This window comes from Fopius arisanus, unplaced genomic scaffold, assembly GCF_000806365.1.
Source record: "Fopius arisanus strain USDA-PBARC FA_bdor unplaced genomic scaffold, ASM80636v1 scaffold00022, whole genome shotgun sequence".
Classification (NCBI taxonomy): Eukaryota; Metazoa; Arthropoda; class Insecta; order Hymenoptera; family Braconidae; genus Fopius; species Fopius arisanus.
The window spans coordinates 210,418-237,359 of NW_011887761.1; the positions used below are offsets into that span (position 1 = coordinate 210,418).

At 40.3% G+C, this 26,942-nt stretch overlaps 1 protein-coding gene across 7 annotated transcripts in view; it reads left to right on the forward strand.

Moving 5' to 3' along the window:
- The window catches only part of LOC105264494 (probable cytochrome P450 49a1), an 84,617-nt gene that overhangs the window by 19,954 nt on the left and 37,721 nt on the right, over positions 1 to 26,942 (forward strand). For 6 of the 7 annotated variants that reach the window (XM_011301402.1, XM_011301401.1, XM_011301396.1 and 3 more), the window contains 4 exons: positions 1,205 to 1,454; positions 10,233 to 10,349; positions 10,440 to 10,516; positions 10,584 to 10,779. In XM_011301402.1, the coding sequence (XP_011299704.1) occupies positions 1,288 to 1,454; positions 10,233 to 10,349; positions 10,440 to 10,516; positions 10,584 to 10,779 (557 nt within the window). In that variant the 5' untranslated portion in view covers positions 1,205 to 1,287. The remainder of the gene's footprint in view (positions 1 to 1,204; positions 1,455 to 10,232; positions 10,350 to 10,439; positions 10,517 to 10,583; positions 10,780 to 26,942) is intronic. The other variant, XM_011301400.1, reaches the window with a different exon arrangement.

Genomic DNA, 26,942 nt, shown 5'->3' on the forward strand with positions numbered 1-26,942 from the left:
GTGACCGGTTCCCAATCTGGCTGGGTGGTGGGCTCATCGGGCGGTCTGGGAGTTTAAGCTCCCCATCTAGCTGACGTCTGCTCTTTGACTTTCTTTCACGCCTCGTTCACCGTCCCAGATGAGTCTTTAGGCCGTTTCCTCCACAGTCCTTTGCGGATTTTATGACCTGCTTCAATGTACGTGTCTTTACTAGTGATCCATCGGTTGGCGCGGGTTCAACAAAAACGCTGTTGCCCAGGCCAACTCGACCACTGCGTGCTGGATCCTCGGCTGTTCCGCTTGGAGATCTTTCAACCTTCGGAAGACACCGCCGATTGATGTCAGCTGTAACTTGATCGCCCGTTGAACATTCGTCATCGGCTGGATGATATCATGAGGCCCAAAGATATGACAATCCAACTGGGTGAATGCCTCCTTCCACTGTATATATGCTGCGTTTGTAGGGATTCTACCTTTACTGCAACGAAGACGAAGCAGTCCGCCAGCGTTGAAGCCTTCTCCCTATTCGTGTTTTTACTTGACGCTTTGGGGGCCACGAAGGCCAACTAGTGAAATTCCATGGAGCTGCAGTAGCTGGTCGAAGACACATGAGTCGTAGTCTCAGACATCCGTAATTGGTTATCCCTCCCATCCACTGTAAACGTAGTTGGCTTGATCACATCTATTTCCATCGTGTTTGGAAATGTGTGTTTGGTCCACGGAAATTGTGCCATTGCGCTCTACCCTTCTTTCCCTGCGTGGTCGACCGGCCCTATGTGCCACCTGGAGACGCATCGTGTAACAGTATCATCTCGACCGACCGGAGGCCTAGGCCTATTATATGCTACTTACAGTTCTAGGCATGTGTGGAACTCGCTTGATTGGTGTGCGTGACAAAGAAAAAAAAATGTCATGTGGCCTGAAACACTTATGACATTAATTACTATTGAATGTCTTAAGTTAAAACTTTCAAAGATTCAAATAAATCTTTCTGATATCTCAAGTTTTTACCACCAGAAGTCTTGTAAAGATTCCAAATCTTAAATTCACTTTTTGGAAACCCCAAGTTAAGCATTTCAAAAACTGTATTTTTAAATTTTCAAAATCGTGAAATGACATTGATTTTTGTCGGGGGTATGTACTCCATTGCTGTGTGAGTTTTTTTAAGTTTTAGAGAATATGATGATTTCATTATCATTCAAAAATATCCTCTACTGTTCGTTAGGCGACTTCAACATTCAAGAAATCGACAAAGTATCAAGCCGTCTATATCGTGATTATGGAGACATTGTGAAGGTCAGTGGACTGATGGGCCGTCCAGACATGGTGTTCCTCTATGATGCTAATGAGATAAAACGAATTTTCAAGCAAGAAGAAAAAATGCCCTATCGTCCTTCAATGTCGTCTCTAAATTATTACAAGCATGTCCTCAGGAAAGATTTCTTCACTAACGCCTGCTCTGGAGTGATCGCTACGTAAGTTCATTAAAATTCAAAGTCACGTTTCAGCTACTCACGCGTCAATCACACATCGTATGGGTCGCCAAGTCAGAAAGTCACAGCGCAATATAGCCTACGAGCGAATTTCACCACCAAAATGTTCATCTAACTGCACTGAGAGAAATTTTGGGTGAAAATTACCATTCCAAAACGATAAACGTGTGTGACTGAAGTCTTTCATCGGATTTCTATCGGCAAGTTCAACAAACAATTTTCTTAAATAACAAACTTTATCATGCGTGAAATAAATTTTACCTTCCCATTGATACTTTCCACACGACAGAGGACAAATTGTCTGTACATTTATTAAAATTTACATAGACAAAGGTAAAAATTATCGGTATGAATAATAAAAGTTTATTGTGATTCCCATAATTTTTGTTCATCCAATTCTAGTAAATATTGTGCATATTGCGCATCAAAAATTATCCAGATGCGAGAGACCCTTTTTAGCCTTCCGAATAATAGAATCTAGCAGTAAAACGGTGATCAGTCTATAGCAATGTTTATCCATCTCTTCCTTTAATAAAATATATGCAAGATAGAAGCAAAATAGAGAACCTTCCACTCTCATAGCCCCGCCTCCATGATGTCAGCACGACGAAATTTATCCCAACGACTGGGAGACTTCAATTTTTATCATGCTATTCATGGCAAATGAATTAGGCAACAAAGTATTTTCACCGTTTCGAAATAGGAATTTTTATCGGGGTGTTGGTAAAAATTACAAAGATATGTAATAATTTTTATTCGTCCATAGTGGCAATTTTTTCTCCCATAAGAACAAATATCATCCGGAATCGTTAATTGAAGATCATTCACACCACGGATACTTATTAATGCAGAAATATACTGCTACGGAATTACCCTTCCATTTGGAAAATTTTTACCTGGATGTCATCAAAATTTAAATCATCAAAATTAAGTCATCAAAAATGTCTCTCAGTGTAGGTATTGCTGCGCGTTTCACGCGCGTCTTTTCCGGTATGTGTTGAAAAAAAAAAGCGAGACCTATCAGGAATACCCTATTCTATATCGAGCAATTACTAAATACCTCCTTTGGCGAAAGAAACTTTGTTACTTCAGGATATGATTAAAGCCTTATCCATTTATCAGGAAAAGTCGATTACTATATTATAATAATTGCTTCATAAAAAATAGATGATAAGATACACACTAAAGCCTATATACCAGAAATTACAATTTGAATTAACCGTATCCGTGAGAATGTTAGTCGATAATTCAGATTATATAAATATTTTATAATTATATATTATATATTTATATTATATAAATTACTTTCTGTTTACTACTATGTTACTATGTTTTTTTTTCTAGCTGACATTATCAGAGTTTTTAGGATTTTTTGAGCACTTTGACTGTCATTAAATACCACTGTCGATTCAAAATTATATATTACAATTAGAGAGGTGATAACAAATATATGACCTCTCTAACGGCATCTGAGAGTGCCATATATTCTGCTCCTGCGCGGGATAGTGCAACAATCTGGTGTTTTCTCAACGATGAACAATACTAGCGGCCCAATCCTCCGTTTTCCCGTAAACGATACAATAGTTCGGGGTACCTTTCAAATACCGTAGAATTCTCTTTGCGGCGATCCAATGAGATTCGTCGGAATTCCAATTGAACTGAAGTAATAACTGCTCAGTATAGCACACTCCTGATTAGACGTTGATAAGGAAATCTTCCTATTACAACAAGATCCGGACTCTCAGAACGAACCAAAATGACCTTCTCCTCCACGGCTGTCGATATCGACTTGCCTTCGGACATATTGAATTTTTCCAGAAGCTCGTGAATATAATTCTGCTAACACAGGTATACTTTATGGTTCTTCTTTTTCTGATAAAAACTTACTCCTAAGCAATGACTGTCAATAACAAGATCCTTCATCCAAAAGAGTTGCGACAAAGCGGTTTTAATGCTGTTAATAGAAAAGTCATTATTCGCGCTAATTACGTTAATTAAGTATATCGTCCACATAGACAGCGAGAAGAATGACAGATTCTTCATGTCTGCGATAGAATAAACATGGGTCAAATATCGTTGAATTTAAATTCAATTCGAATAGCTCATCTACCAGCTTCGTATACCATTGCACACCAGCTTGTTTCAAGCCACAAAGAGTCTTTCTCAATAAGCATACAGCGTTGCCTTGATCTTTTAATAGTACCTTCATCCAAATTCTAGTCATTTCCAATATTTTCTCATCAGTGATAATCTCGCCTTTCGATCCAACGAATATGGTATGAATCACTTTTTTCGACACTTCCAGCAACTGAACTGGTAGTTGCATATAAATCCCATCCTGCAGAAATCCGTTCAGGTAAGCTGTCACGACTTCCATCTGGTCATGACGTTTCAACTGAAATAAATCTCAGGAGGTTGAGAGCAACCCTTAGCAAATAGTCGAACTCTCCTTTTTTTAATGAAACCCGTTCTAAAGAGTAGACGATTTTTATATTTTTTGTCGAATATTCATACTTAATTGTTAATCAAGGATATATACTCATCTTCAAGTGCTGCCTTCCAGTAACGAAAGTCTATTCTGTCTGACATCAAGTTATGGGAACTGTTACTGATCCAAACCCAACAAATATCTCGTTTTGACAATCAGACAAATGTTGACTATCATCAGAATCATCACCCAATTGTCGAGCTTGCGCTTCATTTCCTGATGTGGCATCAGGACAACGAAAAATCCTCTTCGGTCTACCATGAAAACCAGTGCGTAGCAATGCAGGACGAACTCTACGCCGTCCACTTCTGTTTGTCAACTGATCATGCTGCGCTGATGTTAGTGTGCAGACTGAACTCTGCTATGACCATCACATATTCGATTTATAAATTTTTCGAGTATCTAACAAATCCTTGGATTCGAAACTTTCACCTCCCCTTCCGAATCCAGGCGTTTCTAAAAATCTAACATCCCTGTTGATTAGAATCTTCTGCTGCTCCGGATACCAGAGATGATACACTTTTGAGACATTGGAATATCCCATGAAGATACACTTCAATCCGTTCGAAGACAGTTGACTCTTGATTTTTCGCAAGTATAGAAAACTTGGACCCTAATAACTTCATATACGAGAGCGTCGGTTTCTTCCCTATTCAGATCTTGTATGACGTTTCTCACTTAGAGCACTAGAAGAATATCTATTTCCAATATGACAAACAATGGTGATTGCTTCAGCCCAGTAACGAACTGGAACATTGAACTGATTCTCTTTGCAATGCCGTTCTACTGTGGCGTATACGGAGCGGTCAGTTTGCGTTGAATATCTTCCTCTCGTAGGAATTGATCGAACTGAGAATTGCAAAACTCTTATCGATTATCAGATTATACCTATTTGATATTTTTTCTTCTTCACTGGCACTTTAAAATTTTGAACGATTTGAAAAGCTATGACTTTTGTTTGATAAGATCCACGCTGCACCCTCTTGATCGTTCATCAATGAAAACAACACAATAACGAGCTCCTGAGACTGAGGGTGTATAAAATGAACCGCAAACATCGACTGCATCCACTGTTCAAACACCAAAGGGGGTGCACTTCTAGATGCAGAAGTTACATTGAAGAATGCGATTTCCTCAGCCAGATCTGCCTGACTATGAATATCGTCGTCTGACAAAGACTGGTGCGCTGTTCGGGAAACGGGGAAGCTAAAACGACAAAATTTTGCTGAATGCCTGGACGATGACATCTAAAGCACATAACTTTCGAATCTGACCGACCTGATCATCCATTACTGCCACGTGACTGATGGATCAACGATTGAGCTTAAGAAAGCTTATTTCCTTGATTTATGAAACGTTTATACAGGGTGTAACATAATAAGTGTAATACCTCCCGACCACGAGTTCAGGGACCCCTCTTGAACATTAGAAAAATAGGAAAAAAAAATTTACTCCACCAAGCGGTGACAATAGCCACGCGGGTGGTGTGTAACTCCGGCGGTCATCTAGGCTAAGTAACGCTCAGTTGGGTTAGTACTTGGATGGGTGCCCGGTTAGTCACACCCCTTGTAGAGAGCTGCTGTGTTCACCGAGTCAGTGTGACTGATGAAGACAGCAGAATCTTCGCATTACCGGCCGGCTGCGCTACTGAGGTTTTCCATGATTTCCCTCAGTACAAGCCAAATGGGCGCAGTACGGAAAGTCGGCCCATGACACCGCAAAAATAATGAGAGGATAGTAGGAGAGGCTAATGTGAGGATAGTAGAAGAGGCTAGAGGCTAAGACGAAGGGGTGCCTATCAAACCATGAAAACGATGGTAATAGGAAAAAGAAAAATGTAAAAATAAAAAAAAAAAATAAATAAATAAAAAATAAATAAAGATTTACTCCACCAATTTTACATAATTAAAAATTAACGAGGGCCAATGAGAGGGCCAATGAGAGTTATGGCGCTTAAGTGTGAGTGGTAGAAGTCGACTGAGATATGACAACAGCGTGTGAGAGACGTCGAGACATGAGAGAGGTAGTCCAGTACCATACTCCATGTTACCGACACGCATGTAGCATAGAATTACAACATGCATAGGTCTTCCTAACTGTCAAATCCAACCATAAAAATAATGTTTCTTTCGATAGTTACCGGTTATGATTATTCCAGAGGGATTCCTTAATGATTCCAGAGGAATTCCTTAATGATTCCAGAGGGATTCCTTAGGAATTTCAGCATGATTCCTTAGGAATTCTAGAGAGATCCCTTATGGATTTCAGAATGATTCCTTAAGATTTCCAAAGTAACTCATCAGGAATTTGCAGATAAATTCCTTAGGGATTTGCAGATCCTTTAATCCCGAGGAATCCCTCTGAAAATCGTAAGGAATTCTTGAGGAATCCCCCTTAAAAAACTAAAAAATTCTTCAGAAATTCTTAACAGCAATACATAGAGGATTTTAAACACGGCCCACGCATGTTGTTACTTTATGCTACATGCGTGTCGGCCCGAAATTCACGGCAGAGCAGTGGTACTCAAGTACCTCTCTCATTTTCCGACGTCTCTCACGCGCCGTTGTCATATCTCAGTCGACTTCTACCACTCACACTTACGCGCCGTAACTCAGCCCTCTCATTGGCCCTCGTTCATTTTTAACCATTTAAAATGGGTCGAGTAAATTTTTTTTTCCTATTTTTCTAGTGTTCAGGAGGGGACCCTGAACTCGTGGTCGGGAGTCCTAGTTTATATTCTAAACGTTTTGACTAACCTATAATTTACAGACGAATTACATTTGTTAGCGAATTGTTACATTTCTCAATAACCAACGATTTGTACCACTCGAAGTCTTCCAAAATTTTTATCTTGACTACCCGAACTTCTGAAATGTTATATCTCAAGGTTATTACCCTCTTAACTGGTCGACAGCTTTGTCCAAGTCACAGATGAATTTCTACATTTTCTCATCAGTCTTTTTTCAGAAAAAAAAATGAAAAAATTATTCCACGACAACCTGTACTCCTGAACTGGGCTTTTTAATTCTGCCACTAACATAACCTCAACGCTCGAATTCACGAATGAAGCTTTGACATCTATTTCCCAAGTATCATAGTTGTCTTTCTCCAACTTGGTAATTTTATTGAAAGTTTTCGACATTTGAATTCAAATGACTTATATTGAACGTATTATTATTATTATTAAACTCGAGAGAGCTCGGCAGACATGTCTGCTCCTCTGATTAAAACAGAGGAGTGTCAGACACGACGCCTCCTACGCAAGGTGGACAGCATCAAGGACATCAGCAAGAACCTGGCGAACAACATCGGTTCATTAACTATAGATGAACTCGAGGGGCAGGAGCTAATAATCAACATCCACTCGAGCGAGTTCCAGAAACTGAAGGGAACAGTAATTGAATTTTTACCGAATGATCATGAATTTTTTGCAAGCAGCCTCCACGAAGGAGCAGAAGAGCTGAAAACAGCGAGCATAGCGCTCATCTACCTGCTCGAGAGCCTCACCAAGAAAAGGAAACTCGCCGAGAAATCAACTCCTCCTGCTCAACTAGCTCAACAATCGGGCAACCAATTGAAGAGAATCGAACTCAACACATTCGATGGCCGATACTCGGAGTGGAAAAACCGTAGTGATCTGTATCTTTTGATGGTGAGGAGTGACCCCAACATGCCAGGAGTGCAGAAGCTGGTTCGCCTCAAGGGCCTTCGGAAAGGATCCGCTGCAGCACTCATCTCAACGTTCAGCATCACGGAAAAAAATTACGACAAGACGTGGACGAAACTCGTAAAGAAATACAAGGACCAACGACTCATCGCTCAAACGCTGTTTAACAACGTTACAATTGCTTGGGACCTCACCTACAGAGCAAGTGCACCTGCCTGAAAACGTGCTACAAGTGCAAGGCCGTCGGACAGGAAAAACGGCACCACATTGTGATCCACGGAGGACACGTGGACCCGATGGAAGACGTTGGGAAACTGGAGAGGCTGACCCTGGTTGCATCATTGTCCACATCAACAGCAGAGAAATCGTGTGAGGGAATTTCAATCATACATTCACAACTCGCCCTCTGTCTTACTAATCCGTATCACCAACAGCACACGGATCAACAAGATCAACGGATTCAACAACCACTGAGGGGATTTATGCCTCCCTCAGTCAAGTCGAAGAATCAACTCAACAGCAGAGATCAACTGCAACAGTGAATCTCAACAGCCAGCGGATCAGTGCGCAAGAGAAAATCACCGAGAATCAACAATCGCCAGACATCAACAGCAATCAACAACATCCAGATCAACCATTACTGCTGCTAGCAGCGGTACTAGTAAAAGAAGCATCACCACGAGGATACCTGATGGACGCCATACTAATGGATCAGGGCTGGAAAATATCGTTCATCACTGACAATCTATTCCATCAACTCCACCTGAAACGAGCACATTCAGCGCTCGAACTAATCGGAATCGGTGGAACACATTCAGGGACCACGAAAGGAGTGGTGTCAGTCGTTCTTCAACCTAATATCGGAAATGAACATGTTGTAATCACCGCACACATTTTGAAGAAACTCACCACAGGACTACCATCATTCTCATGATCCAGATTATCTAAAGTCTGGGCCGATCCACATCATTATCGGATCAGACAACTATGGGCGGATCATCAAAGAAAAAGTTATCAAATCAACATCAACTCAACTAGTTGGCCAACAAGCAGCATTTGGGTGCATAATATCAGCTCCAATCAACTGTCAGGACTGTTCACCGAGAATCTCCTCAACTGCAGTACGGAATCCCGCAAACGAAGAGCCACTCGAGCTTCTCCAAAATTTCTGGGTCCAGAAATCAACAAATCAACGAAGTGCCATGAGTTATCACCAGAGGATCACCAGCGCGAGATGCACTTGACATCGACGCACTCCAGAGACGAAACGGGGAGCTGCGTTGTGAGGCTCCCCCTGAAAACCTCACCAACAGCCCTCGGCGACTCGAGGCTCAAAGAAACACGTCAATAACGCATTTTGCGGCTCACCGAAGAAAACGAACAGATTTTCTATCAACTGACCACAGTTACCTATGGGCTCAACGGTTCACCATGGATATGACTAAGAGTCCTTCAACAACTGGTGAAGCATGAAAGTCATCGCTTCCCAGCAGCAGTCGAAACAGCACCTAAAATTAATACAACAACAGTTCTTTGCATCAGCAATCAGAATCCTCAGGAGAGACCATCCACTACCAATGGGAAATACGCTAGCCAAGCTGACTCATATCCTAGACGAACTAGGAATTATGAGAATTGGAGGACGGCTCAGAAATACTGAACTAGACGCTAATGCGATTCAACCAATTATTCTGCCTCGTCATTCACATCTTACCACACTGATCATCGACGAAGCTCACCGAAGAATCCTCCACGGAGGAACTCAACTCGCGGGCCAAAAATACTGGATAATTGGTGGCAGAGACACAGTTCGATCTCACATTCTGCACTGTGTCATCTGTACAAAATATCGAGCTCAATGGGCTCAACAGCTGATGGGACAACTTCCCGCAGCAAAAGTCTCACCATCGAGAGCATTTTTCCACACAGGGGTGGATTATGCTGGTCGAATGCCTGTACTCAAGTGGAGTCCAACAAATGCTCAACCAGCCGCGGTGCACATCGCAGTCTTCGTCTGCCTAAGTACATCAGCAGTCCACCTGGAGCTGGTATCCCCTCAAAGCACTGACGCACTCATCGCGACATTCAAGAGATTCACCGGGAGGAGAGGAATCCCCCAAGTCATGTATAGTTATGTATGTTTGGTGAGGGAACAGTTATTTATGGTGGTGCCGACTCCATCGATCAACTAAAAGAGATTTGGAGGCGGGGGGGGGGGGAGGGGTTGATTTTGCTCTCGAAGGATTTGACTGATGACCGACGGGTCACGATCGTTGCCGCAAATTTCCGATATTAATTTTGATGGTAACCCAATAGAGTTTCGTTTAATTCTAAACAGGTTCTTGGAAAATTTTTGGTAATATATCATATACTCATTTGAAGGCTCATGGAATAAATATATAAATAAATTAGATGATTACAAAAAGATGTGTGATTGTTTGGCCTTTAATTCTATCTATCTGAGTCATGTATGAGCATCAGTGAACAGACATTTCAAATCGTTACATAGAAATTGGATGCCTCCACATTGATGAATGCACAATTGGAAAATTGAATGAACACAGGAGAAAGAGCTAATTTTAACTTGTTAATTATTGTTATTCAGTCATGGCGAAGGTTGGTACCAATTTCGCACTAAGGTACAGCAAGTTATGCTCCAACCCCGAATAGCCAACATGTATATTGGTAACATCGAAGAAGCAAGTATTGCATTCTTGAAAAGGTAATTAGACCGTATTGCACTTCATTTTTTTGCACATCTCATTTCTATTAAAAAATCTCACTTAATTATTGACTTCGTATTTATCTCTAGGATTAGGATGATAAAGGATTACAAAGACGAGGTTCCTGACGATTTCATTAACGAAATCAATAAATGGGCTCTGGAGTGTGAGTTACTCATTTCCTTGTTTCATATTCTCGCATTATATATTATTCAGATATATTTTGTTTTCAGCTATTGCACATGTTGCACTTGATGTTAGGCTTCGTTGTATGGACGAAAGTGCTAATGTTGATACCCAAAAGCTGATTACTGCTATTCACACAGTCTTTACTAATGTCGGAATCTTGGAATTGAAAATTCCATTTTGGAAGGTTTGTAGAACACCCACATGGAACGCTTGGGTGGAAGCATTGGATAATATATTTAAGTAAGTCAGAAGTTTTAGTCTGCCTTTCTCGCAAGTTTAAATATTCCCTTTCAATTGATTCGTATTGCTTTCGGGCGGTTTGCGGTTCACTTATTGTTATAAATTAATATAACTGTAACAATTTTTGTTTTTCCCTGGTTCTTTTCTTGAATTTATTCATACTCTCCTCTTTCTTTCACACAACAGTGAATATAAAATGAACGAAATTTTTTTAATAATTATAATAAGAAGGGCGAGAATGCGAAATTGTGGGAAAGTAATATTATCGGGTTCGAACACATGTCAACATATATTAAATGAAACAAGGAATCTTGAATAACGACAAAACACAAATGACATCAAAGGAAACAGTCATAGTTTACCCATCGATATAATTAAATATTGATTTTTCAAACTTCCTTACAAACGTTAAGTCAATTATCAACAGTGGTAGGCGAAACCGATGATAAGCAAAATAGAGGTAGTCAAAATGGCATTTTTACATTGAGCGCGTCATGTTACCTATTCATAATACACTTGGTCCAAAGTGAATTCTCTAAATTAGAGATTATTACATTGAATCACTGAGAGCGTAATTCCTTAAAAAATCTGGACGAACAAAATATTCTTCCGGATAGATGGTGCGTTTGACCTCTCCTACAGTGGTTGTGGTAGACATACGAGAAGTGCACGAAGGGCAAGGGGGGGTGGGGAGTTCACCGCATCTCACGCGCGCGTATTGTTACTTTTGTGGTGCTACTACATGAGTTTTCATTTCATTTTTTAACGATAGATATATAAGAATCGGAATTCAAACATTCAGATTCAGACTCTGAGCTATAATCAGAGAGATTATAAAATTAAAAGGTCCAAAGCACGAAAGAAAAACGAACCAATTTTAGAATAAAAATAAAATAAATATATGTACTACCTGGCGTGGGGGGTACGTATTTTTATTGTAGGGTCTAGGCTCGAAGGGATAAATCCCACCAATAGTTTATAGGTATTAAGATATGAGAGTTTATTACTTTAGTTGTGCCATCTGACTGATTACAAAGATTACGACTAACACATGTCGGAGCCCGATTTGGATCTGCCTTCTGCATACCCAAACGGCCTCTTCAATACATAATTGTTTGTGTGTCATTACTTGGTCAGCATAATCCAGTTATGCTGGCATGTGTCACGCTGACAATGCTGGATATCCAAATATTTAACAATAACACAATTAACCAAAATCTGGGGCAATATATATATCGTATCAACCGGTTTCAAAACACGTTACATTGGATTTTTTAAAGGGATCAATTAAAACACCAGGGGGACGGCTTTACAGATAGGGTTCACTTGATATCCTCTATCCTCCTTGAGGTTGTTAGCATTTTGATCGATCTCTAGGACCTCTCCCTGTTTTCTTTCGAATATTTTTTTTAATTTGACCAACATTCTATTCTAATCCTACTGAATGGTATGTTCAGTGTTCATCCAGTGGTCAGCAGGGCAGACTCTTCTAAGTGGTCCTATTGGAGCCCCACTGATGTCCCTTAATCCGGGCATTGATCATCCTCCCGGTTTCTTCAATGTACACTTTTCCATGTAATCAGGGGCTCTCATACACTCTTGGTGTGCTCACGAGTGGTCTTGCATCCTTTGTAGTTGGCAACATTTGTCGGATCTTCTTCGGAGGTGGGGATGTAGTTCGAATGTTGTGCTTGGCGAGTACTCTGCATATGCGGTCAGTTGTTCATTTCAAATAAGAGAGAAGGTCCATTTTTGGTTTTCTCAGGTTTTCTTCAGAATCGGCCCCTCTGGGGGCGATAGGAATTAGCTCTGTAGTTTTTGTTTGACGTTTCCAATTTGGTGGATGTACCATCCATTCTTGGTCAGAGCGGTCTCAAAATATTCAACTGCATTGTCGACATTAGAGGGTTGGGAAATTAAGAAAGCGTTGTACATCAAGACGTTGATCGCAGAGTTCTTTTCAGCAGGCTGGTGATGGAAAGTGGCATTTAGGTAACTTTTGTATGAGTGGTCTTGCGGTATACCTGGTGGCCCAAAATTCTGTCTTCGTTACAGCGAACTACGACATCGAGAAGTAGGCCATACCTTTCCTCTTCGGTTTCCATGGTGAACTTCATCCTCGTCTGTTGAAAATTAAAATATTCCAGAGATTGACAAAGGGCTGTCTTTTCATGTGACCAGATGACAATGGTGTCACCAACATACCTGACGTCAATACTTCGTTCTCGAAGTGTTCCATGAATATATTTGTGATAGCATCTACAGACTGTTATTCAACATACTCCACACAACTGTTCTTCCCAGTGACAATATCGCCGGGGACGAGCGCCTGACACTGCGAACTTTTGAAGAGAAGAATGATATGATTATTCTTCCAGCGGACAAAGGTAATGTGCAATACAATGTTGCGAAACTCCGGAGCTTACTCAAACCTCAGGAAAAATCCTACTCGGGCAATTGAGCAAGAAACTTTTCAAATCTCAAACAAATCTCTCACTCTCACAGAATCATTTCCTCTCCAAAAACTGACTGGTTTGACTAGTTCATACATTCAGAACTCCTTAGATTTAGTCGATAAAATGCGAAATCTTAAGACTTTTCGATATGACATCGTGGTAAGCTGTTTATTGCAAATATATTTATAAAACATTTCGAGGAAGTATTAACGTTAGCACCGCTGAAACCTTCTGAGTGGTTCAGCTATGCTAACGACACCTTTGTCATCTGGCCAAACCTGCCCTCTGGAAACCGAAGAGGGAAGGTATCCATTCCTGGATGTGCTGGTTCGCCGTAATGAAAACAGAACTTTAGGTCAGCAAGTATATCGTAACCAACTCACACAGATGGGTACTTCAATGCCATTTCCCATTACCACCCTACTCAGAAGTGCTGTGTTCAGCTCCTTGATGTGCAGAGCCCTGATAGTATCCCAACACTCTGATGTTTACAGTGAAGTTGAAAATCTTGAGACTGCTCTAACCAAGAATGGATATACACCATCCATCAGATTCGACAAAAACTAGAGAGGAAGCTTCTATCTCCACCAGTATAGACTAATCCTGAAGCACACCAGGAAAGAACAAAAGTGGCCTCTTTCCCCTATTTGAAAGGCACAACGAACCGCATAAGCAAAGTAATCGGCAAGCACAGCCTTCGAACCATGTTCCAATCTCCACAGAAGATCGACCGAATACTGCCAAATGCAAAGGATTCAACACCACTACTGAGCACACCAGGAGTGTACGAGATCCTCTGTTCATGTGGCAAAGCGCTGACCAAAGCTCAGCATATTTCGAAAGAAACCAGCAAGAATGCCTGGAGATCCATAAAAATCCTAATGACGCCAACAAGAAACCTTGCTGAAACTGCGAAAATAATCTTCAGTGCATACTTATCTGCTTGAAAGGGCTTTGCGTATCTATACTCATCTTTCAGAATTTGTATCAGATAAATTTTTTAAAAGAGATAACTTGGTAAATAAGTAAACTTTAATATTCATAAACTTCAATACATAAGCCCAATGACCAAAATAATATAATGAAGTTTGCGTACTTCTACCCCTTAAAGATGACTCCTTATAGCATACTCGCAATAGTTGATTCCATAGTTAGGTTGTTGGTCTCCCGAATACCTCAAGTGATTATGATACATAATAATGTTGGTACACTCTCGATTATTTCATAATTGTACCTTTGTACGAAACTCCTCTTGGAATAGCAGTCTCGAATTATTTCACACCGTCTGCCGAATTCGAGAAGAGTTATCATTTTGATTATGATGCAGGATTCATCACTACGGGGCTGTGCATACTGGTAATCAATATTAATCCCCACGTATTCAAGCCTGCAGTGAATCAGCCAGGTTGATTATAACTGATTCCAGATTCAGATACTAGAGGATCGCAAGGACTTCGACCCTTTATATATTTCGAAATATCTTCCATTTATCATTGACTTTGTGAACATTGGAAGCGTGATTATATTATAGAGCAAGTTCAGCGAGCTTCCTAGTTGATATCTCTGTATTTTGAAATTGGTTAAAAATCCAACCACTATTCCTCAGAAAAATTCGTGATAATCAACAGCAAAGTAATGAAAGTTCAACACATTGAAAATAGGGTAAGACCACAATGAAGATTATAACTCCGGAATTCACATTCGTCAGTCGTATGCATCATGTGAAATTTAATCATATACTGCTGACATAGGCTTACCTGCAAAGCGATGAAAATATAAATCATCCCCTGTACAAAACCTCATGACCTTCCATTTTGTTGCTATAAGCCGTGTAGAAATCAGTACCGTAGAGATACCAGTGCCCGAACGGATAAGAATTCGCTGATGCTCATACGCATTTTTCTTATGATTATGACCTTCAGTTGCGCATTAAATGAATGAGAAATCAGTCTCGACTTTCCGGGAATTATAAACACTTGCACATTTAGGGAATTAAAGCGTTGATAAATAATTGTAAACAAAAAACCACATAGTAGTCAAAATTACAGAACCCGATCACTCAAATTTACCTTGACCTATTACTTGGTCGATGAAGGGACCAATAGACCAGGACCCGGCCACCTTTAGGTAATCGGGAGCCAGTCTGTTACAAGGGTCGGTATAATCCTCTCATCCTAATGGGTACCCAATTAGCGAACCATTGAGTGCGAATAAGTCCCAGTAGTGACGATATTCCCCGCCAGTCACGTAGAGTGACGTGCCAGTCGAATAAAAATGGCTGACCTGCCAGAATTGGCGGAAATTTTTAGTTTTTAATTTATAAGAGAAAATTGAAAAATTAAAATTGGCAATGAAAAACCATCAAGAATATATTTCGGAATTGGTTTTCAGTAATTATTATTTTCCTACCAAATATTGCAACTCTCAATGTGGAAAATAAAATTTTGCCACAGTCATATTTGGAATATATTCTTAAAAATTCCATTGCAGATTTTCATATTGCATTTGCAATGAGGAAATAAATGTTCTCATCATTTTTCTGGTGGACCATGCCTTATGACTTGTGATTTCGATGAAATGATAGAACGTGGGACTAGAAAGTTGGTAAAAAATACTTACAAATTTGATTCTACCCTAGGCCAACATATTAGAATGTTGCTCAATGGAGACCGCCGGAAGGTGGTAGACGTCTCCATCGTGGGTAATAGAAAAGAATGAAGTAGGAATGATAATGCATCATAAAAACTGCTTTTTCCATTGAGCATTATCATTTATCGAAAATCTCGGGCATATTTGTAATTTATTATGGACTAACTCAGTTCTGTCCGTTGCTATTTTCTTCTCAGAATTCTTATTCTTATAGTTCAGAATTCTTAATTCGTATTGATTTCCTCAGCAAGAACTATTACGTGTAGACTGCCGGCATTAGGCACGGGTGTAGAGAGCTGCTGTGTTCACCGAGTCGGTATAACCGATGCACACAGTAGAATCCTTGCATTACCGGCCGGCTGCATTACTGAGGTTTTCCATGCTGTCCCTCAGTAGAAGTCAAATGGGTGCAGTAAGGAAAGTCGGCCGATGACACCGCAAAAATAATGAAAGGATAGTAGAAGAGGCTAAAGGCCAAGACGAAAGGGTGCCTATCAAACCATGGAAATACTATGGTAATAAGAAAATGAAATGTAAGTAAAAAAATATATATATATATATTTTTTTTTTCCATTGATATCAATGCAGTCATTTTCTTCTTCCCCAACGTTCAAGTTAACGGATGGACCGATGTCTAGATTAGTGTCAGAACATACTGCTCGACTTTCTTTCTGTTTGACATCTTTGACCAATTGTAAATCTCCGTTAGGGTGAACGTTGAAGACGACAATACCATCGTTGCAATGTGTTGAAATGCTTCGATCGATCGTTTGGTTCTTCAGTTAGGGGAAATACCCTTAGAAGTGGACTGCAGTCTCATCTGTTAGCATCCTATGTTTGAAAATGGAAAAACCCATTTATCATTCGAGCGGAAACGGGAAATAAATTACAGATGATTCTGATGAAATTTTCTTGACTGCTCCACTAATGAAAATCCATGTTGAATGGTCAAAGGTCTGGCAAATATCTCCTGTGAATCAGTGCGCTTGGATGTCGATGGTGTAAGAAAATTAGAAATCTGATGATTTTTCTTAGATATTTCTCGGGACTCGACTTTTCTCCAAATTTTGAAAAGACTCGTGTGTGATAAATCCCCAGTCCATTCTTTAACATTAACAGCAAGCTAAAACTGGCGATGAATATCAGCGTCCGTTTGACTCTCGCAGGATTGCAAGAAACTCATCTTTTTGGATCAGCGGGAGAATCAACAACCGGAGATTTCGAAGTGGTGGTTTTGAAGTGCTTCTCCAAGTTTACTCCATCATGTGTGAAGTCCTGTGGCTCTAATTCCATTTGGGAAAGTGGATCCCCAATTTAAGTCCACAGTACGTTTCAAAACCATACCGAACTGATCTTTTTTCAGCTGATTACTGTTGGTCTCTAATTTCCACTGCGGTACCACTTTCTTCCAAGAAGCTTTTAATGGTCGAACAACTGCGACATCCACCGGCTGTAGAATATACGTCGTACTAGGATAGAGTTCTGTCAACTCGATTTTGTGCTCTCGACAAGAATCGCTGAGCTCTAAAGTTAAATGAGAGGTATGTCCATCCACGAATAACACCACTGGAAATTCAATTTGATTCGTGATACACCATCGGTAAAAAATATTGGTTGTCCACTCATAGAATGATACTCCGGTCATCCAGCCGTGGTCTGATCTACCTATGCCCCGTCCCTTGGGCATAAGACTTGCAATGCTGGGAGGAATTCGTGAGTAATTGAACATAATCATGGATTCTACCAGTTTTCCGTCTGCGTTATCGCAAAAAAGCGCGATCTGACACTCTTTATCGTTATTCTCCACAAAATTGTACGCTGTTCGGCCCCCTTGCCTTGTCAGTCCTGAATTGCCTGAAAGGCACAACTGAATGGCTGTCTCATCACAATTGAATACGCGCGATGGGTATATTTTTAACAATTTTTTTTCCTCTAAATAACTTCTCGCTCTCTCAAACCATCCTCGGATATTCTCCTTGGTTACATCAACGCGTTAAGCAGGCAAATTTTGCGATAAACTCTCGCGCAGTTTTAGATGTCGTTGCAGAAAACCTGTGTACCAGTGGACCCCCGGTCGGTTATGAGTGAATACCGTTTTCTATTTCCTGGTCTTGACGAGAAATTGAACACTATCCAGTAACTGCACTCGTGAGACAGAAAATTCTCTTTGTCCCATGGAGATGATCCAATGAATATATTTTGCTTTTTCTATATCCCCAAAGAACATATGAGGGTCCTTTCTTAACAACCTTGAGAGCTGATAAACCAGCTTGGTTCTCATACAAAGTCGTCTTAGGTATATTAAACGCCTTGCTCACTTTTCCTAGACTTTTCCCGGTTTTCACTGATGCCAGCTCCTTCTCTAACTCCTCTTCTGTGTATTTTTGCACCTGTATCTTTTTAACTTTAATCCTAAGATAAATTATCAATCAAATAATTATTTCGTACTCGAGAAAAGATTCGTCGAAGAAAAAGGATCACAATGTAGCGAGAACACATTTGACAGGTGAGGTTAAGTGAAAATTCGAATACCCGTTCATGTAGGGGAAGAATCTAATAGAAATACCAAAAGTCAGAGAAGTAACGGGAACCGATTTGAGTACAAGATTATTATAGTTGTTAGGGGGTCGATCGCGAAAAACTAATTGTCATACAAGAGTAACCGGCTGATTTAAGCTAAATTCGTAACAAGAGGCTTACCATTGGCGAGATTATATATATATGATATATTATAAGTAATATAAAGGGTCGTGGTAAACTTCGTTGGGGCAGGGGACAACGTGGAGGTACTCACGCTGAGGGCCGCCTCAAGTCTCGTGCACCACAAGTGTCCTTGGGCTGTCCTGGATTCTTTCTCCTTTCCGTGCTCTTTCCTCCTTTCTCAGTCCTGAATTTCTCCCACACAATCTCTCTAAACAATTCTCTCCACGCTATTCTCTCAGATACAAATCCACAGTTTTTAGAAAATTCTTCCCTGCGTCATTTATTATCATATTTATTATTAACATGTTATTTAACATGTAACAAATCCTGAAAAGTTGTGTTACCATTCGTAGTATTTATTACCTTTTAATTTTGTAATATTCTCCATCATTATTTAATGTGAAATAATAGTGTACTTCTTTCTCCACTTGTATATACGGGACATTCTACATCAACTGGTAAAGGTAACAAATTTGTCCATCTATTTACCATGGAAAACTGAGTATTCCTGGTAAATTTTCGTAAAATTGTCCCTAATTGGACATTGTTCGAGTTCATTTTTGATAGTCTAATTCCATCGCTCAGATTTGAAGAAATTTACCTTTATTATACGATAGTGTATCATATAATGAAGGTAAATTTTTTCCATTGAGCATCATTATTAGTGTTACTAATGACCGGTAATTCCAGTTTTGTCCTTCGCTTTTACGATTATTAATGATTACGGACGATTCAATTCATAAACTTCTATTGATTTATGACATAAATTGAATTTGCACGAATATTTTTCATATTCCTCCGAAATCTATTCGAGTATTACATTTCATGCCAGTATATCAGAAACTGAAGGGCCGGCATAGGCCTCATCCAGGCGTAACCTCGGTTTGTTTGTCCAACGATTGTAGAAATTTTAAAATGTTGAATGCAAATTTTTCTGCGTTCCTCAATATAATATTTTTTTTAGTGGAGTCAGTCCACTTCAGTGAGCTTATTCTTAGCTGTTAAGGTTTTTCTCAGACCCGTTGTCTTCGTCAGGCTTCAGAAATCTTATCAGAGATTTATTCATTTTATCAACAACAACTATTAATCAACGAATTATTTGCTTCACATTATTGGGTAAAGTTATTGCTCTCCCTCAGAATTTTGGACGATGGTTCTATTTTCTATATTGAATTGGTGTAAGTGTCGTCTAGACCAAGGGTGGGCAACCTCTGCTCTGAGAGCAAGTCGTGCTCCCGACCTCTATTAGTACATAACAAAGGGTAGATGGGAGCTCAATGTGTCGGGTGAAGGGCTTTTACGGGCCTGAAATTAACCGAAGTGGGAGTAACACTTGAGAAAAGGAAAAGAGGAGAAATGTCGCTGAAGAAACGGAAAAGCGGGGAAATGAGTCAAAAATGGAAAATGTGAAATTTTCTCCACCATGACATTTTTATTAATTTTGAAAGCAGATGTGTAACGAGCATCGGGGATGCCCGTTAGTGCCCCAAATAAAAATAATAACGAGAGAGAGAGCGCGAAAAATAAGGAGTTATGGGGATGGTAAAATTATGATTATTTTCCCCCTTCGGGGTGGTTTAGGGATTTTAGGGTTAAGGTTAAGGGTAAGTCTTCGGGTTGGGTAGGCCCGGCTAAAACGCCGGCGCTCCATAGGAAAGGATTTAAGGGATTGATTGGTACGGGTGGAAGGCCGTACGGGGTAAAAATATTAACAACCCCGACGGACTGCCAAAGACTAAATACGGGTGGAAGGTCGTACGGGGTAGAGTCAGTCACTACCCCTACGAATTGCCAAGACTGAATACGGGTGGAAGGCCGCACGGGATAAAATTAGTCGTTATCCCGGCGGATTGCCGACATTAAATAACGATTAGGATTAAAATTATTACTTAAGGTTCCGAGGTCCCGAGGATCCAGGAGACCCGATCACGAGAAAATGAGTAGCGCGAAATAAAGTTTAATGACTGGGAATTAATTCAAATTTGAATTAATTCTCCCGCGAAGTGCTTGACCCAGAATAAGGTAGAGGGATCCACCAATCGACACCCGGTCGATTGGTAGGCGTGATTAGGGGGGTCAGCGTCACGCGACATTGACCTCCGAAAATCAGTTACACATTAACCGCGGTAACATCCACACGTGAGTGAACTGGAGTGAGTTTGGCGGCTCCCCAATAAATTATTGGCGGTCAGAGATTTTTTCGAGCCATGGAAATGGCAACGGTTGTGTCCCCCAAATTTTGGGTGGTTTTGGAGAAGTTTGGAGAGGATTTTTCCGAATAAGTTCGGCCCGCGTTATCCCCCAGTGCGGTTGAGAGGTTATTGGTGGGATTTTGGGAGGTTTTGAGGGTATTTCCACGGTAAATTTTGGGTGAAATTGTCCACGGCCAACGAACAAGGCCAGTGGTTCTCGCATGTGGTGTCATCGAGGCAGCCATCCAGCGGCTACGTGCAACGGAATCGCGTGTTAAATTTCCTCGTGGTTATTAATTGCGTTAACAGGGCTAATTATGTACCCTTACGCCTAAAATTTTGTGGGGTTGTGGAGGATAATGTCCGGAACCAGATCGTTCAGGGTTTTCCGGAATCTGCTGAGCGGATTCCGAGTTATCGAATTTTAATCGAAGTCAGATTTATTTTGTGGATTTCTCCTCGCTGCTAACCGAGCAGCGAGGCATAGCGCCGTCTCTCTCGCTCTCTTTCGCTCGCGCTCACTCGTTGAGGGTCCGATTCCGGGAAATTATCGATTTCCCGGGCGAAAATAATATTTCGGTTATCTCTCGGATTATCGCCGATCGATAATCCTTGAGGCCGCATTTCGATGCGATTATTCTGTGTGAGTATGGGAGAATCAACAAAATATCTCGTATTTTGTTAAATAATTTATGTTCGCGGCGATTTAAGGAAGCAGTTGAAGTTTTATTTGGATTTTTGTTAGGAAATACCTATTTCGCGATAATTAAAAAGGAGAATTAAAATTGGATTTGGAGATTTTTGGCTGGAACGTAATATTTAGAGGAAATTAAAAATGGCTAGTGAGATTCGGAAGCAGATTGGTATAATACAATTGTTTATCATTTATTATTATTGTACCGGATTTTGACATGAATAGCGGAACACGTAAGGACAATGTTTTGTTGCATTAATTTATTTCTCGCCTCCCGTTTCCTTTTTTTTGGTATTTTTCCCGATTTTTGCAGTAACCTTGCCCCCATCTACGATCCACCCCTCTCTCCACAACTGGCATACTGAGCGACCCCAGGACCGTCACCTTTCCCCAAAGCCTAATCATCCTTTCCGTTCCCTTCAGGTTTCCTTTTTGATTTTAGAGTATATTTTTGAGTTAGAGCTTTAGGAGTTTGAGGTACGATTTTCGATACAATGAATTTCGAAGTTAGTTAAGTTTAGGATTAAGGACTTTTTCCGGTTTGGTAATTCCGGTCAAAAATTACCTGGCGCCCATAACATTAAATTTTAGCAGGTTTTATTAGGCTTAAGGGAAGTACGGCGAAGGTAATGGGCATTTTTCTGTCTCCCGGGAAAATGTCACGTTACAGATGTTACAAATAAAATGTAAAAACCGGCTGTTCGATTTCCGAGGCAAGCAACAAATTCCACAATGTCATGTTCCAGTGGTCTCGCAATTATTTATTCAAGAAATGAAATTGATTGAAGAAAAAATGTTAATTGAAGAAAATTAAAAAAAATATATTATTTTCACAAAATATTAATTTCTTATATTCAGAATCAACATCAGTCGGTAGAAACTGCAATGTTTGCTATTTTTTCTTTGACATATTTTTCGGTAAGGTCTTTATTAGACCAGAAATTTAAAAAGCACGTTAAAAGATGTCAACAATTCGGGAAACTGAATTTTAAGAGTAATTTAATAGTGATTTCAATGCGTAATTTTTTCATTTCTTTTTTATATTTTTCTCACTACTTCTATGAGGCCCCTCACTACTGTCCCCACTATGAGCGTACTAGGACCCTTATAATTGGCATGGTTATAATCGTTATTGGATTCCTAACTTGCGTTTATAACTTTGCTCCGAGTTACCTGGCAGTTGCCCATCCCTGGTCTAAACACAAAATGATAGTGAAAGGTGATTTTCCATCATGAAAGCATTGAAACATTTTTTTTCCTAATTCTGCTGTCAATTTCCAATGAAAAATTGTTATTTATATTCCAAATCGATCAAATGCCCTCTGCCGGTATCGGTCGAATCAAGGTTCAAGGAGAGAGAGAATTTGAATTAGAGCAGGTAGCTTCGTTAGATGGATGAGGCACCCCTTCCAGCTCTCACTAATGGAACTGTAAATGCCGGGCAGGGTGATTATAAGTGATTGTGGAATTGCTAAGAGATCACGAGGAGTTCTCCCCTGTATATCTTTTGATAAATTTAAGAAAAGATTGATTATAATTTGGGAAAATGGTATCGATGAATTGGTCATACTGCTCATTCTACTGATTTTGCATGAAAAATTGGTCCAACGCATTCCGTAGAGGATGGCATATGGAGAATTATGAAATCGAATGTGATAAGAATATATATTTGTTAAATTTTCAGAGTTTTGACTCCCTTGCTTCTCATGGGCAAAATTTGTCCAATAATTTGACAGTTTCCATAGTGTCCGCAATATTTGCCACATTTTTAAGATATTAACCATTTTCTATGTTTTTTATATTTTTCAAATGTAGCGCTCACCTCACTTTCTATACGAAACTTACCCAATAATTGATGATCTTTCGTAACTTTCGCAATATTCTTTCATGTTTTTTATGTTTGAAGAGTTTATGTTATGCTATGTTATACATTAGGAAACTCCTACCGCCGAGCTTAGGGCCGTTGTGCTCCAACTTCATAGCAGAGCTTACTTGCTAGAATGAAACCAAAAGAGCCGGGAGAGTCTCACGAAGCTGATTAGCAGATAAATTTCCAACTCTTCAATGTAACATACGCGCAGTAACGTTATCCCGAACTTATCACATCGAAGACTGTCCAGGGCATAACAATGCTTAATCGTATGGGAAGGTATGTCCGGTTCCATCTTATGGACACAGGGACCCTACTTGTGGAGGTGAGCTTTCATTAGGCGAGGTGTGACGCCTACTCAGTGGGTCGCACTCTCGGATGGTGAGAAAGCTCCATTGCGGGCCAGCCGATCTGCTTCAAGGTTACTTCTGTGTGTCAAGTGGCCCGGTATCCAGAGTAGTTGGAACTTGTTTTCTGTCGTAATGGATTTAAGTACAAATGCAGTCCTTGACGGGAACCCAGTTCAGGTACATACGATGTAGTTCCCTGAGAGCTTCTTGGTTGTCACTGTATATGCATATACATTTCTCCTTGTCAGTTATTTATAGGATGACTAGGCACGAATCCTGTTTTCCGCCAGTTCAGATTGTAGGATGTTAGCGTCGTGAATCCGCCCTTCCTGAACACGCCCTCTGTCTGCTTTCTATTGGTGGTTCTGCTTGTAGCCGGCCTCCAAACAATCGAGGAAAGGATGAAATATATGAGTTGCAGAATTACTATGGCCGAGTAGATTTACATCACCTTTTGGGAATCCAGCCCGAATATTCTACAGTAGACTCAAAAAGTGTCTCTCGCACATACTCGCCCCAATTTTATTTCGGGTCTATCCAGACCTCGAGGTACTTGACATCCTTGAAGAAGTATACATCAGGGCCGAAAATGGAAGATCGTGCTGCAATCCGTTTCGTCGTCTTAGTGAACAGGACCAGCTCTGTCCTGCTGGAGTTGACCTCTAGCCTCATCCTGATACACCTGTCCTCAACGCACTATAGCGCTTTTTGCATTTTGTTGTGGAGCATGCGCCTGTGGTCTAAGCCAGGACCCGGCAACCTTCAGGTAGTCGGGACCCAGCCTATTACTAGGGTCAGAATAATCCTCTTATCCTAATGGGTACCCAATTAGCCAACCATTGTGAGCGAATAAGTCCCAGCAGTGGCGATATTGCAGCCGGCCACGTAGAGTGGCGTGCCAGTCGCATAAAAATGGCTGACCCGCCAGAATTGGCGCAAATTTTCAGTTTCAAATTTTAAATAGAAAATAGAAAAATTAAAATTTACAATGAAAAACCCTCAAGAATATATTTAGGAATTGGCTTTCGGTAATTATTATTTTCCTACCAAATAGTGCCACTCTAAATGTGAAAAATAAAAATTTGCCACGGTTATTTTTGGAAGATTCTATTATATATTATATTATATTCCTGATGGTTTTTTTCATCCCAATTTCAATCAATCAAATGCTGTCATTTTCCGTCACGTGGTACAAGTAAAACGGTTTTTCTTGTGATATTTTTCGAATATTGCCTCGTTTGTTGCTAAGCAATGACAATATCCAATAAACCGGTACGCGTTTCAAACCCCAAAACTGTCATTAGAAAAAATCAAGTTCAAAGACTTTACCTCGACATGAGCAGATTTGGAGGAGAATCCTTGGACATTATTGATCAACAATTTTTTAAAAAATTGAAAATTGAGATTTTCTAATAAAACCGTTTCATCGAAAATCTCGCGCATATTTCTCATTTATTATGGGCTATCTCAGTTCTGTGCATTGCTAGTTTCTTCTCAGAATTCTTATTTTTATATCTCTTTATTCTTATTCATTTCCTCAGCAAGGACTATCACAACTATTGCTCATAATATAATAATTACATCGTAAAATAATTCGTGGACAAATAGTGGTATAAGACTTACACCACTATTCATCTACGAATTGTTTGCTTCATATTATTGGGTACAGTTACTGCTCCAGCTCAGGAATGGACAAGTATTTTATTTTATTTGTTTCATTGCTGCTAATATCATCTGGAGACAAAATAATTGTCAAGGCAGATTCCTCATCATGAAAACATCGAAAAAATAATTTTTCCTCATATTGCCGCCTATTTCGAATTAAAAAAATTATATTTATAATTCAAATTGATGGAAAATCAAAATTCCCGCTCGATCGCACGGTGGCCCTCTGCCGGTGTCGGTCGAACAAGAGCTCAAGCAGAGAGAGATATCGAATTAGAGCAGGTAGTTTTGTTAAGTGGATGAGGCCCCTCTCCCAGCTCTAACTAACGAAGCTTGGGAGCCGCGTGAGCCTAATGAGCCCAGGTTGCCGCGCCCTGGTCTAAGCTTGCGGTAATCCAATGTCGTCCGCAATGTCGACTAGATGTCGTCCGCGTAACTGTAGATGTTAACTTTTACATTATTGAGTTTGTCAAGAAGGTCATTTGCGACCATAATCTAGAGTAGCTGGGAGATGACGCCACCATGCAGATAGCCGCTTCCCACCTGAACGTAGGTCGAAACATAGAAGTCGCGGTAACGATTCTTATCCGTCGAATTGTGCAATCCAATATACTATCGTATTGTAGGATAGTCTCTGTGGACTTCCCAGACTGGCGTGCGGGCAGTAAGGGATAGTATCTCTGATCACTATCCAGCAGCCTTTTCAAAATTTTGGCCAGGAAGGAGGTAATATTGATCGGCCCAAGCACTTTGGTGTTGTCGCAACTGCGTTTGGCCTGTTTTGGAATAACTACTACTCTAACCTCTATCCATTGCACTGGGGTATTCACATTTACGCTACAGGTCCCTGTACAAGTCTTCGACCCTGCTCACCAGCGCTTCTTCTGCATGTAGCAGAATAGCTGGAAAGATGTTCAGGTTTCTGGTTGTTGTAGCTGTGAAAACTTGCTACCGCCCATTGACTGTCACATTCGGATTTGAGCCGAGTTGGCTTCTCATTCGACCAGTTATTGGTGGTGTGGCTCCTTGTCATTATTTTCGCTGGAAAAGCAACATCAAATGCAGATATCTTGGCGGAATGTTTGAAGTCTACTTCGCTTTCGATGCTAGAAATGGATTTAGGCCACCTGAACATGCTACTGAGTTCCTTCTCTAGCCTTGCTGATATAGTCGCCAATCCGTATGTCCAAAGTTCCTATTGGTCCCTTTATATAACATAACGTAACCATCAATAATCTGAATGGTCTAGAGCAGGCATGGGCAAAGTGCGCTCAATCGGCTCACCTAGCTCCCAACCTCAATTAGGCCAATGACTATAAAATAAGGGGTCCTATTGTACCGTGCAGGTAGTTGGAGGGGCAAGACCACGATCCTTGGGTCATAGTGGGGGAATCGTTACGTCAGTCAACGCGCAAAAATTTGAATTTTTGAACCGAAAATATGAATATTTTTCTTGCTGCATTTTGCATTGTTAAAAAATATCAATTAATCAATTTTCCCTCTATCAACTTCCGCATAAAATTCCGTTGAATAAATTACTCTGAATTGAACATTTCGGCAGCAAATTAATTTTAAAAAACTGTT